The sequence below is a fragment of the Rutilus rutilus genome (assembly GCF_951802725.1).
Source record: "Rutilus rutilus genome assembly, chromosome: 22".
NCBI lineage: Eukaryota > Metazoa > Chordata > Actinopteri > Cypriniformes > Leuciscidae > Rutilus > Rutilus rutilus.
Window position 1 is genome coordinate 16,473,657 of NC_140227.1, and position 15,226 is coordinate 16,488,882.

The following is a 15,226-nucleotide window of genomic DNA, read 5'->3' on the forward strand; positions in this document are numbered from 1 at the left end:
TTTAAACATGAGGTATAATTCATTTTGGGTAACTATATCAAATGGCCAATCTGGTAACGCTTAAGATAATACTGCGCAAGTACACATAATTTACAGCATACCTTTTGGTAATTATAGAGTGTGTACATATAATTATAGGGGAACAATTTATAATATTTGGTGAATAAAGGAGTAACAACCATGAAAAATACAAATAAAATGCAGTATTTCATAACTAAAGCTACCCAACTAAGGGCTAATTATTTTAATATTACATGGTATGTAGCTTATGACCTATTATGCTAAAAAACATGGAAAATTACAAATAATTTACGCAGTAATTCATGATTACAGCCCGGAAAGTACTGCGTAAGTACACCGAATTTACAGCGTACCTTTCTGTAATTATTGTACATACTTTATAAGTACACGTGTAATTATAAGGGAACAATTTATAATATTTATAATATTAATTGATAATATTTGGGGTAAAGGACTTATTACTCTGCAATACCTATGACTGTAAAAATAAATAAATTCAGATTTTGTTTGCAATAAATGTAAAGTAACACATTGCTAACTATTTTGTATTTAAGGCAAGCATAATCTCCCAAATGGCCATTATGGCCAAGGTAGCAAACAATAGATGTCATTGACACCAGATGACAGGAACATTAATAAAACGACCTCAATTTATAGAATGGGTAAGGGAGGAATTGTGTGAGATGGCCATTGAACACAGGACACATGAGGTAATGAAAAAGTACTTTAATTTAAAAAGTCAAACAAATGCTATTGACAAAAAAATGAGCTGTGCGACAGAAAAAAGGTTTTGTAAACAAGTGCAAACAAAAATTAAAAGTGCAAACAAAGTAAACGAGTGCAAACAAAAAACTAAATAAGTCCAAAAAAATTAAACAAGTCCAAAAAAGTAAACAAGTCTAAAGTGCTGTGTGCAAAAGAGCACAAGTGGCTGGATCATGGCACAGGGTTGGGGCGACTACTCAACGCCTGCACCAGCTGACTGAGCGTGCCGAGGAAGGCCTGATTGAAGCTTGCAGACTGCTCCATGTGTTGGCGAGTTAGTTCAGCCTCATGCCGCCTTGCCTCACGTGCATCCTCCAGCATAAGTTCGAAGCGCCGGTCACGGCGTTCCTCCATCCTCTCCAACCACTCCTGCTGCTTCTCATCAGCTGCCTGCATCTCAACCAGGGCCGCATGAACATCCTGTTGCCCCCTTTTCCTCTTGCCTGGAATGCAAAAGAGACAGGAATGTTGGTTTGTTTAGCGAAGCATTTTGATCCTTGTGATTTGAGCCAACCAATATTATGGGGAGATATCTACAGTACTACAATACAATGTCTAAATTGGACATGTATATATTAACATATGACGATAATGAACTCATGATACAATATTGCGATACTCCACGACATATGATAAAAGGTAAAAAAAAAAAAATTATTGTCGATTAAAATGAAAACTTGGATATTACATTGTGGGTTTAAATGGATAGGCTTGGACTTGGTGCTTGTAACCCAAGGACAATGGTGACACCAGAATAAAAACATTCATGATTCTGAAGCTGAAAATACTGAATTATTTTAGACGAATATTCTTAACGTTCTGGTAATAAGACATTTGCCATTATGAGGACCCACAAATATTCCCCCATTGCATTAGTATACATCATAAGCAACATTATATAGTAATTTAATGTAGTACTGACACTCTGAAAACATGAATTTTTTCTCACACAGTAATTTTTATTTTGGGAGAACTATCCATGATACATATTGTCAACATCCACAATACGTATTGTTGCGCTTTTGTATTGCGAAATATATTATGGCACGATATATTGTTACACCTCTAGTATATATTATTACAGTATTATACATTTCTTTTCACTCTGGTGTTCATGTCTTACCGATTGTAATACGCCGAGGTTCACTCGAAGTTGATGGAGCAGATTCTGGTGGTGGTGTCGGGGTTGATGTCCTGGCAGGCGAACTTGAGCTTTCAAGGGTGGAAATCTCATCAAGTGCCTCCATTTCCTCCTGACAGCTAGGATGCTCAACTGAAAATTTACAAAAGTCACGTTAATAACACAAACGGCAACAATGCGGTTGAGATAAATACAGAACATACAACGTAGTAGGACTGAGTGGGTAGCCAAACAAAGCATTTTTACTTTGTATAATGTACATAAGTATTTTTTTTTCAAGTATCTATAATTTTATAAGAGTAACTTTTATTGCACTACATTCCAAAGCATAATATTGTACTTTTTACCCCACAACATTACTGTACTGTTTAAGCCTACTGAATGTGGACATTTTCACCTTGCTCTGATATTTCATAATAATTTTCAGACGGAGTTCTTACTCTTTCCTTAAGCTATATCATTGGACCCATCTCTCTTTAATATATATTTAGTAGAATATGTTTAGTAATAAAACAGTTGTATTTTATTAGGGTATCTGTAGGCTACAAGTAACGTTACTGGACATGTACTCCGTCCACCACAGGCTAATAAACTAACGTTAGCGTTTTGCTAGCTTGCAAATGATCGGTTGATACCACACTGGCTGGCTGACAGACAAACAACAGACTTGCACAAAAGTTGTGCATTGAACGTAAGCTTTCCCGTGATCGATGTATACTAACGTTATATTTCACAATTACAAATTTACCGGGAGGCTCCATCATCGACTCCAGCAACGAGGTAGCCGTATCGATGCCTCCTTCTCGTCCCAAACTCGCCGGTCTGTGACCGTAGATGGCGTCCATCATTTCTAGCCACTTCCAATTTTTTCTGTGAACACCACTCCGGCTGTTGTGGTCTTTCACCTTACGATAGTCACTCCGCAGTTTCTTGCATTTAATGCGGCACTGCTCGGACGTCCGCTGGTAACCCTCGACAGCCATCCTCTCAGAAACATGCTGAAAAACCTTTTCGTTTCTCACCATGCCATCGAGTTCCCTTTGCACCCTTTCTTCACCGATGATACCCAAGAAGGTCTGCACCTCCTGGGTCGACCACGGTAAAGTTATGCTGCGCGGCGACATTGTTGCGACGGTGTTGTAATTTAAAAATGGCGCCTCGTGTGTTGTGTCTTTCCCCTTGCGGCACGCGCAAATGACGATTCTCTGTCAACCAATCAACGTTCTGCAGTGAGTCTAGCTCCACCCTTTAGTACCGTTCCACTGTGCTAGGTACCCCAACGGAAGGGTACCCAAAAAGTGGTACGGTACGGTTCGGCTTTTTGGTACCATTCTCAACTTTTGGCAGTGGAAACGCAAATAAAAGGGTACCGACCCGTACCGTACCGTACCGTACCACTCGGTGGAAACGCGCCATAAGAGCTGACCTGACTAGCCGCATACACTCAACACATCTGGGAGCGGAAGGTTGCCTCAGACGAGCACGCGAGTGTGTGTACTGGCAGGGGATGAATGAGCAAATAAAGACGTTCATTTCCAAATGTGCCATCTGCAGGTCAGATGACCCCAAGCAACAAAAAGAGACATTGCATCCCCATGACATTGCCTACAGACCAGCTTGGGCTAAGGTAGGAACTGATTTGTTTTCTTGGCACAATAAAAACTACCTAGTAACTGTGGACTATTATTCAAATTTCTGGGAGGTTGATTATTTGCCGGACACCAAAAGTACCACAGTGATTCACAAACTGAAGGCACACTTTGCTCGTCAGGGGATTCCAGATGTGCTCATCTCTGATAACGGGCCGCAGTACTCATCACACGACTTCAAAATATTCAGCCAAAAGTGGGAATTTGTGCACAGAACATCGTCACCCGGGTACCCGCAAAGCAATGGAAAGGCTGAGTCAGCTGTCAAAACAGCAAAACGTCTTATGCAGAAAGCTGCAGCTGCTGGACAGGATCCATACTTAGCCCTACTGGACCATCGCAACACACCGAGCCAAGGTCTCACCACCAGTCCAGCACAGAGACTTCTCAGCAGGAGGACCCGGACCCTTCTTCCTACTAAAGAGACACTGTTGGAGCCGAAAGTGTCAAACAACAAACAGGGACTGATTAACAACAGACAAAGACAGGAGAAATACTTCAACCGCACAGCAAAAGACTTGGACTGTTTCACATCAGGGGACAGTAGGGCTGTCACTTTTGAGAAAAATCAAATTCGAACAGATATCGAATATCAAGCAATGTATTCGAATATATTCGAATATCTACGAGTAAAATGTAAAATGAAGTCAACGAACAACCTCGATCCATCAGGAAACGCCACACGGTCGCTGAATTTCACTGTGCTTCATGAGGAGTTTTTCTTTTGCGTGAAAAAGCCGTTCGCCGGAGATGTGTTAAAAGATAGCGGAGTGCATTCATGATTATTAGGCTACCGGTATAATAATCCTCCTGGCGCCGGGTCTGAGTGAGTAATTTACTCTCTTACCTTTGTTCTTTGATTAACATTAATGACACTTTAAGACCAGCCGCTGCGGACAGAGACGCGATCTGACACGCATCTCATTTTCTCACAAATCTCTACGTTCATTTAAGACTTTATTTAAATAATTTAAGACTGCTCTAATGAGGACACTCGACAAAACGGACATTTGGCATAATTTGTGTGTTGTGGTTTGTTCAATTGTTCAAGAGTATCAAAATCTCCACGGACGCATCAAAGGATGGTCTACGTGCGGTCTTGCTCCAAGCAGATGTTGATGGCTGGAAACCGATAGCCTATGCCTCTAGGACAATGACACAATCTGAGTGCAGATATGCTCAGATCGAAAAAGGAATGTCTCGGACTCGTCTTTGGATTTGAGAAATTCCATGACTATGTCTATGGCTTATCGTCATTCACGGCAGAGACGGACCACAAGCCTTTAATTGCAATCATCAGAAAGAATCTGAATCAGATGTCTCCACGCATTCAGCGTCTAATGATGAGACTGCAACGTTATGATTTCGAATTAGTCTACACACCAGGGAAATACATAGTCCTAGCTGATGCGCTGTCCCGTGCACCATTAACATGCACATCCTCAGATGCGAGTTCCACAGAAGATGATGTGAACACACATGTGAATCTTGTTGTTGAATCTCTTCCCGTGTCTGATCAGAAGCTCAAGCAAATAGCTGAGGAGACAGCAAAAGATCCAGTTCTTCAGGCTGTAATTGAAAATCTGAACAATGTCTGGGTCAAAAGTTCCTGCTTGCAATTCTACAATGTTAGAGATGAGCTCAGTGTGGCAGATGGCATTCTTCTAAGACGGGACAGAATTGTTGTTCCACAAGTGCTAAGAAAAGAGATGCTTTCCAGGATACACGAGGGACATCTTGGGATGGAAAAGTGCAAAAGATCATCCAGGGATTCAGTCTATTGGCCTGGAATAAATTCTGACATTGAAAAAATGGTCAGTACTTGTGAAGTTTGTCTGAAGCATCAAAACAAGCGAGCAAGAGAACCAATGATCACAACAGACCTACCTCAGCATCCTTGGCAGAAAGTAGGTAGGTACTGATCTGTTTCATTTCCATTGGTAAAGAGTATTTGCTGGTAGTGGATTATTTTTCAAATTTTCCAGAAATAGCCCTGCTGTCTAACTCCTCAAGAGCATGTGTGATACAGCAGATGAAGTCGATTTTTGCCAGGCATGGCATTCCTCTGGTTGTAGTGAGTGACAACGGCCCATGTTACAATTCAAAGGAATTTCAGGACTTTGCTGCTCACTATGATTTCAGACACGTGACCTCAAGTCCCCATCATGCTCAGTCTAATGGGAAGGGTTAGAAAAAGAAAAAGGAGTGCATATAGTAAAGCAATTGTTGAAGAAAGCATCTGAAGGAAGGTCAGATCCATATCTAGCTCTTCTGAGCTATCGAGCAACCCCCCTGGAACATGGTGCATTTCCCATGCAGAGCTCTTAATGAATCGCAAGATGAGAACGACACTTCCCTGCCGGATTGACACAAAACGAGACATGAGCCGCGTTTCCACCGCAGGAACTTTGCCCAGGAACTAGGAACTTTGGGCTGGTACTCGATGTGTTTACACCGCAGGAACCAGGGTCTAAATGAAGTTCCGGGTAAATATTTCCCCCTCCGATAGACCCTGCTCATGAGGTAGTACTTTTTCAAAGTTCAGGAACTTTCAGGGGTGGGACTTGTGCGCTGCACAAGCTGATTGGTTGTGTTCACACCGCATTTTGGTTGGATGACTCCACGCAGCATTTTCTTTATTTTTAAAGTCCACGTGAACCGGAAGTTGCAAACGACTTTTCTCCAGTGCTGTGACGTATTTTCCAGTGAAAAGGAATATTGAACAGAGGGCAGGGTTTTACTCTAGCGCTCCTCCTCTCCATCTCTCGCTCATAGAGCTGGTAAGTCCCGCCCCTTCCGCTAATCCCCCTGGACCTCAAAGTTGAAAAACCGTCAATGCAAGTGAATGGGAGAAAATAATTATTTTCTGGTCCCGTTTGAATTTTGCCATGAATGTGAACATATGTTGTCTTTGAATTTTTTATAGAACTTTTCGTGTAAAGAATGCTACAATTTAGCGGGTAGAAGTTTGATACGGTTAGACTTTGTGTGAAAGCACTTTGTGGACTACAACTCTTCGCTGCTTTCGACGCGTTTGAAACGTCACCACCACTAGCACACGGCTCTAGCTCACGGATCCCGCTAAACATGACTGTGTCTTTGGTGCACTTCACCGCCTTCTTTCAGGGAGAGGACAAAATCGTTGAGGTTGGTGAAAACCACGGGTAAGTCAACTTTATGGGGTGACGTCACATAGGCGACATGTAGTCTTTCTCATTATGTCTTTTCCACAACTGCTAGCCTAAGAATCATACCATATACTGTCAAACTCGTAACATGAAAGATTATATAAAAAATTCACAGACAACATATGTTCACATTCATGGCACAATTCAAACGGGACCAGAAAATAATTATTTTCTCCCATTCACTTGCATTGACGGTTTTTCAACTTTGAGGTCCAGCGGGGTTTTACGGAAGGGGCGGGACTTACCAGCTCTATAGCAGACTAACGGTTTGAGGGGAGTGGTTAAGCGTTTCTCAACCCAAGCCGTCAAGCATACGTCATCAGGGAAGGTCCTCCAATGCAGAGAGGAGGGGCATTTTCAGATTTTGATTAAAGATTACGAAGCCAAAACATTTTTTTCCGTGTTTTAACTTGCACGGATTAATTGTTCACCACAAGACTAGTAATATGCGCTAGCAAAGTAAATAGGGTCCATTTTGATTTCAGTTGGACTTTAACCTCCCTTTTAAAAAGTGGCTTCATGCAGTAAAGTTGTCTGTCTGCAAATATGGAATTTAATAAAAAAAAACTGGGGGACTGGCGACGAGTTTCAGGCTTTATTATTTGGGTATTTGTGGAAGAGGAAACTTTCTGCGCGTTCGTCACAGCCATCTCACGGCCAATGTCCGCAATAGCTGATAACATACAATTTTATATCTAACGTTAGCATTACGAGCTCTGAACACGCTTTATCAGTGCTCGTCTCTTTTCTGCCACAGCTTTTAATATTAAGTTATTATGTTTACACATTGTCATCTATTGCAAGGCAAACCATGTTACACATTTACTATAACAGGATTGAAATAGCGCTTTGAGGTTAGTAACAAACAACTATTTACAAGACTGTCACTATTTATGATTGATAGACGGGGTTCAGGCTTTTTTTAAGCGTATTTGCGCAAAAGGAAATTTTTGCGCGTTCGTCCCAGTCATCTCACAACATACCTTGTCTAATTTTATACGCATACGAGCTTTCTGAACACGCTTTAGTATCAGTGCTCGTCTATTTTGTTATGCTAATTACCTCGTTAGTAAACCAATAACTGCAGCACAGTTTGAATCTCCTCCGTACTTATAAATGTGGCGCTCAAAACTGATTACTGTCCGTCGCAGACTGGGAGGAGCAGTTGCGCGCAGTTTACCTTCCCGGTACTTTAGACCGCGGTGGCTATGATGAACAGTGCAGCAATAAAGCAGAAACAGAAGGCTCTTCAAAAGAGACAAAAAACAAACCATGACAAGCAAACCAAAATGCTGAAAGTGTTATCAAAGAATGACATTGTGAGAGTGGAAGATACCAACTGCTGGGACAAGAAAGCTGTTGTTTTGGAAGAGGTGAATCCGAGATCATATGTTGTCAGAACAGAGAATGGGCAGGTCCTTCGGAGAAATCGCAGAAGTCTTCTTAAGACGCAAGAAACGAGCCAGACACTGACTGACATTAAAGGAGAAGAAGTTCTGGTCTCACCTGAAGATGTAACACCACCCAGCATGCAGTCTTCTTCGTCTTCTTCCATTCCCCTGGACAATGATCATTCTGCAGAAACAAATGACCCTCCTATAATAAGAAGATCATCACGCATAATAAAGAAACCTGATCGACTTAATTTGTAAATAACTCTGCTCAGTTACCTTTGAAATGTGATAAACAAATGTGTCGTTTTGAAATTTCTGTTTAGTGTCAAATGGATAATTGTGTTATATTATTTCTATTGTTTTATGCATTTTAGTTTATATTTTTCTTCTAAAGGAAAGGGGATGTGGTGATTAGGTGTGTTTCCTATGATCGTCCTCTAGATGGCAGTAATACCTAATAGAGTGAACAATTACCTAACACTGCATGAAAATTGGGATTTCCGACCCCGTAAACGGCCGCAAATCTCCCTAATTTTCGGCAGTTAACGACAATTTACAGCCTGTGAACGTCGCGTTCGTCTGTGCCGAATATTGTCGGAAACGAACCATGACGTATGCAGAGCGCTCGCGCCGGAGGTGTGAATGGCTCTAATTACCATATGAATAGCAGCTCCCGCCAGAGAAAGGCTTGAATTTCCTCACTCACTATTGGTTGAACCCACGTGGTTTAAACAAGAAAAATCACTCGTGATTGGTTGGCAGATCTGTTACTATTGGTCACCCTTGCTCATTAAAAATTCAAAAAATTATAATATTCACATAATAATATATAAATTATTTTTTTATATTCATAATATGCTATTCTGTGGTATATTCATGTCATTGTTAACCTATGGACTACACTATTATTACCATCAAGGACATGAATTTATAAAGGAATGGAAAATTTGCCAGGGACATGCTGTTTATTCAAAGAAAGAGCTTTATTAGCACAGACACAAAACAATATACACCTATGTACAAAGCATAGATCATCTGCACACACAACAAATTGGAAGCTCAGTGTCTGTTTTCATCTTCGGAGCTGTAGGTGACTAGTGGCGTTCTCTCTGAATTGGATCCACTTTGAAAACGTCTGTGGTGCGTTGCCCTGTATTTAGGAGTCGCCTCTAATCTCGACTGCAGCGTAGCACAGAGCTTTGTGAGCAGTGGTGTAGTGGTAAAAAAAGAGGTGGGTAAACTATAAATTCTGGTGGACCACGACGTGGTCACCCGGAAAGGTGGGCCACTGCCTACCAGTGTATGTGTATCCTGATGACATCGCTATAGGCTATCATTTGCAGAGCCGGACAGTAACGGAGTACATTTACTTGAGTACAGTACTTAAGTACAATTTTGAGGGATCTGTACTTTACTCGAGTATCATTTTTGGGGAGTACTCATGACTTTACTCAAGTACATTTGAGAGGCAAATATTGTACTCTTTACTCCACTACATTTCTATCCATAACTGTGAGTACCCGTTACTTCTAAAAAAGGAAAAAAAGAAACATCTCGTAAACCCTCAATTTGTTGTTTCCCTCTCAAATGTGATTGGATTGTGCAGGCACCACTGATTGGGACAGCCTATCAGCAATCACCTTCAGCTTTCCGCCAAAGTCAACTCCATGGTCAGATTTAGATAAGAGCCGAAACCATGGACGAAACAATGGATGAAGACGCAGCAGGTCCATCCCGGGAGCGATATTTTTTTTCCCAGGATGGTAGGGGAAGACTCATGAATATTCATTAGGGAAGTCATCCCTGATTGGTCTTAACCCCAGTGACGGGTAGGTTTAGGGGCGGGGTTAGGGAGGTCATAAGACCCCCAGTGACGGGTAGGTTTAGGGGTGGGGTTAGGAGTAGGTAATCAGACCAATCAGGGATGACTTCCCTAATGAATATTCATGAGTCTTCTCCTACCATCCTGGGAAAAAAAATATCGCATCCCAGGAATGTGCCAACCCGTGGCCCCACCTCGCCAGACTATTTCAATTTTCTGAACAAGTTAATGATAGTTTTCGCTTCAAGTGTTTGCTGTGTTTACCAATGTAAGCACTGTGGCAGTAGTAATGCAATATTTAGAAAATTTACTCTTGTACTCTTGATACTCAAGTACTTTTAAAAACAAGTACTTTAGTACTTTTACTTAAGTAGACATCTGACTGTAGTACTTTTACTTGTACTTGAGTAAAATTTAGCAAGGGGTATCTGTACTTTTACTCAAGTAATGTAGCTGTGTACTCTGTCCGCCTCTGATCATTTGATGGTACTACCAAGAGTATTACTGGTTGTTCCCTCATCATAGGTCACACAATCACTATTCAATTCATACATTAATCTAAGGTCTTGTTAAAGAGACTCAAAAAGGAATAATATGGTTGAAATCTATAAAGTTTACTAAATCACAAAAATATTTAAGAGAGATAGAGAGGGAGGCTTATATCCAGGGCTTCCAATGCAATGCACTTGTACATAATGATTAGGGATTTGGGATTATTTTCACAGTCGATTAATCTGTTGAATATTTCATCGATTAATTGATTAGTTGTTTGGTCAGATCAGGTGATTATCAGAAAAATGTGGATCAGTGTTTCCCTGTAAAAGGGAAAAGTCTTTAACCTGGTGCAGGCTTGATTCCCTCTGAATCTCTTGTACAGTTGGGTTTTGACATGCTCCCTACATTAAACCAGCTGCCTGTAATGAATAATAAAAAAAAAATCTCTTTTTTTGCATCGTTTTAATGATTTCCTGTTGCGGCTGCGATCAAGTTTCATTCTCGCGCAGCTTGTTTAGTAACTTCACGAGCGTGTTTTCTGCTACGTGTGTGCGCCGTTCTCTTTGTTCCGTGTGTGTGTGTGTGTGTCGGCACGCTGCGCTCTCTAATGTTCTGCTCCGTGTTTGCGCTGCGCGTTCTGCTCTGTCCTTAAGGGCACAAATGCTCGAATAATGTACCGATCGGCGATCACGCACTGGAAAAGCAAAGTCCGCTCAAATAACGTGAAATTTAGAGGTGGATAAACGCACTTTGGAGGTGGGCAAACGCTATTTCCGAATTTTGGGAGGTGCGTAAACGGCGTTTACGTGCGTTTAGCCTCCACTACATCCCTGTTTGTGAGCTCCTGGCTGGTGGTTGAACTTCATCGGACATCAGATCTATGGTGGCGCACTTCCAAATGGCCACGTCATCCTCACCTAGCACACCGTCTCGCTTCTAGCAGCTGTAAAAACAACCAATACAGACAATCAGTATAGTGATGCACTGTGTATGGACACAAAACATCTATTAATGCACGTGAAAAACAGTCACATTGACTAAAAATCTTACCCTCTTTCTTCTCGCTCGACTCCGAGCTGAACTTGTCACAGCTTCGGCCATGGACGTAGTGTCCGTGACGTCACCCGTAGGTTTCTGAAGAGCATTTTTGAAGCCTAAAGTGGGCGGAGCCGGCCTGTGTGGTGACGCAATCGGAATTTTGATGCCGCGGAATCGATGTTTGAAGTTGCTAGGCAACTCGAGCTCAGTGAAATCCAGATTCTCAATTTGACCAGCATATTTATCTATTATCTTTGCATATTTCATAGCTAAAAATGCTATCAAAATCAGTCAAGGTTGCCGTCAGATTTCGACCATTAAGCGACAAAGAGAGAAGCCTGAATCAGAAAACGCTGATTTCCACAGATGGCAGAGACTGTTTAATTGAGAAGTCAGGAGCAACGAAAAAAATCAAATTTGACGCAGTATACGATGCCGAACAATCTACTGAGGAGTTATATCACAGATCAGTTCATCCTCTTGTAAAGGTAAATTAACCCATTTAATCCCAAATTTTTCCCAGACACAAAAATATCCAAATCATGTGTATAGTATCCCTTTGAAACAATCAGTCATCATTTTTTGAAATTTTCATGGAAAAGTGTGTGAAAAAGTGTGTTTTATGATCGGTCACAATTGTGACCGGTGGGATACTGTGTTGTATCAACCATTGTATTGATTTAATATTGATCTATTTGACCTATGCAGTGTGTTTGTGTGTGTTTTTGTGCGTGTGTGTGTGTGTGGGTTTTTTTGTGTGTTTTTTTGTGTCTGTGTGTGTGTGTGTGGGGAGATCAGACATCAGAGGAGACGTGACCATGTCTGAGTGTGTGTCTGTGTGTGTTTGTGTATGTGTGTTTGTGTGTTTCTGTGTGTGTTTCTCTGTGTGTGTCTGTGTGGAGATCAGACATCAGAGAAGACGTGACCGTGTGTGTGTTTGTGTGTGTGGGTGTGTGTGTTTCTGTGTGTGTGTGTGTGTGTGTCTGTGTGTGTGTGTGTCTGTGTGTGTGTGTGGAGATCAGACATCAGAGGAGACGTGACCGTGTGTCTCTGTGTGTGTGTCTGTGTCTGTTTGTGTGTGTGTGTCTGTGTCTGTCTGTGTGTGTGTGTGTGTGTGTGTGTGTGTGTGTGGAGATCAGACGTGACCGTGTGTGTGTGTGTGTGTGTGTGTGTGTGTGTGTGTGTGTGTGTGTGTGTAAAATTAGGTAGAAAGTAAGGTAGAACAGTTAGCCTATGTGTATTAGTATACAATGGGTTATCCCACCGGTCACTATTGTTGCCGTTGACATGTTTGTGAGTGCTATGACCACATTAAACAAAGTTGAGTAATTGCAAATGCATATATCAATACTAGACATCTTAAACATGATATGTACCAAAAATCTATGTCCTATCTTTGTTAACATACTTTACCACCCTTTTCTTTGGGAGCTTTCTTGCTGCCATCCTTTTCTCTTGGCGCAAACAGGAAATAAACAGCTCTGGTCATGTGACAATTTACAGTAAACATGCGACACTGCACATATTTCATTGAGACCCTTTATTATTTCAATATCTGCTGGAAATGCATTGATAGATCATTCAGTAAAATTTTATAGCCTTAGAAATGAAACATTTTTTTACAGGCACTATTGTGACCGGTGGGATTAAATGGGTTAATGTTGATTTGTGTGTGTGTGTGTGTGTGTGATCTACGCTCACTCGTAATTAAATAACCATAACTTGCTCAATTGTCTACCGATTTTCAAACGGTTTGGTTTGTTATAAACGTCGGAGATGTAGTCTAGTTATGACCATAGATATCATATAAAGGCTAGATGTCTTAAGGCGGAGTCACTTCCGGCATCACCGCCAAAGGTTAAACTTAATCTTAAATTAATTTTAAGATTAAGTTTTACCTTTGGCGGTGATGCCGGAAGTGACTCCGCCAAAGGTTAAACTTAATCTTAAGATTAATTTAAGATTAAGCTGTGAATTAAGGTGAGCACGCACAAAATCCTTTTATCTCGCTAAAATCTTGACGGATTTACAAACGGTTTGGTTTCTTACAAACGTTCAGTAGCAGTTTTGGAGGTGTCGCAACACGATGACATGTTCTGCGACTCGGTGTCAGTCAGGTGACATATCAGTGTCAGTGTGTTGCGATGTCAGTGCAGTGACACATGTCACTATCCACCACTGGCACATGCCAATAATGTCAGTGACACATGCCACTATCCACTGGCACATACCAATGAAGACGGGATGTGCCAATACGCATAGTGACATATGCCATTGGCTTCTGTGCGTCAGATGCCATGTCACTTAATGTTAAAACTGCCTCTCGTCTTTCTGTCTGTGTTTTTGCAACAGGGTGTTGTTAAAGGAGTCAATGGGACCATTTTAAATTACGGATCGACCGGTTCTGGGAAAACAATCACCATGCAAGGATTGCCAAATTCAACCACCGAAAGGGGAATCATTCCTAGAGCTTTGGAGGACATCTTTGAGGAAATTCAGGTATTACGTTTCACCATCATAGTATTAGTGCACGAACTCCATCGCACACCTGTAAGTAATAGGTGCGTAGGATAATAAGGCCAGATAGGTCGTTTCAACATATAAGGAACTCCCGCACACTATCTTAACTTGCAATTTAAATTACTTTTTTATTAATGCACAACGTTTCGGTCACAAGACCTTCATCAGGAGTAAACAAATGTTAAAATACATCTCTTTTAAGATAAACACATGACCAATTAACAGAGCTCCATCTGTAAATAATTAAGCTCATTGGGAATACATAATCAGCCACATCATACACAGTTACAAATAATGATAGTTACACCAATCAGTTAAGATCCCCCTATAAGCTAACAAGATCATCTAAAAACACATAATCAACACATCGTCATCAAACAGCATCAAATTGTAATTCTAAACAATTACAACAGTCAGGCACCATGGCCACTCAAACTCATTGTGAATACATAGGCTAGAAACAACACGTCAAACAGAACAATTGCATCACTATAACATTACATTAAATAATGCTTTAATGCTGTTTGATGACGATGTGTTGATTATGTGTTTTTAGATGATCTTGTTAGAGCCAAGATACTATATATTCATTGTGCTAAAATTGTAAAGTGACATTTAACCTATGTTCTATTGCAAAGGACAAAAAATCGCTTGTACAGGTTTCTGGCATGGAAATATACAACGAGGAAATCCGAGATCTTTTGGGAGAAAATACCAAACGGAAGCTGCAAGTATGTCTCTTACACTGATTACTCAAAGCCGTTGTAAATTAACTAAAATGCGCTGAACAATGCTATGTGTGTTTTAGCTGAAGGAGCACCCTGAACATGGTATGTTTGTACCGGGTCTCTCAATACACACTGTGGAGAGTGTGGAGGAATGTAAGAGAATCATGTTTCAGGGATTGAACAATCGCACTGTGGAACCAACACCCATGAACGAAAAGTCGTCTCGTTCACACTATGTTTTCACAATTAACGTGGAGAGCTGCTTCACAGGTTTGTGTCTTAGTTTTTGCATGAATAAATCTGCATACCGGTATATGCAACATCTCTGTAATTTTTATATGTAATTTCAGATGCTGCTGGTAAAGAACATTTACATGCAGGAAAACTCAATTTCGTGGACCTTGCAGGAAGCGAACGACAGTCCAAAACCGGTGCTTCTACAGATCGCCTTAATGAAGCTACCAA

At 41.1% G+C, this 15,226-nt stretch overlaps 1 protein-coding gene across 1 annotated transcript; it reads right to left on the reverse strand.

The window, feature by feature from the left end:
* Positions 1-490: 490 nt before the first annotated feature.
* LOC311282344 (uncharacterized protein) lies at positions 491-2,761 on the reverse strand. The gene is made up of 3 exons (XM_084396056.1): positions 2,676-2,761; positions 1,910-2,059; positions 491-1,229 (listed from the first exon to the last, which is right to left on the reverse strand). Exons 1-3 carry the CDS (start codon positions 2,689-2,691, stop codon positions 958-960), a joined length of 438 nt encoding a protein of 145 aa, XP_084252182.1. The 5' UTR covers positions 2,692-2,761; the 3' UTR covers positions 491-957.
* Between the last annotated feature and the right edge of the window lie 12,465 nt (positions 2,762-15,226).

Excerpts from the sequence above, each read along its gene's own strand:
- LOC311282344 (XM_084396056.1), bottom strand. Across the intron at positions 1,230-1,909 it reads ACCTCGGCGTATTACAATCG|GCAAGAGGAAAAGGGGGCAA; the intron begins GTAAGACATGAA and ends TTTGCATTCCAG.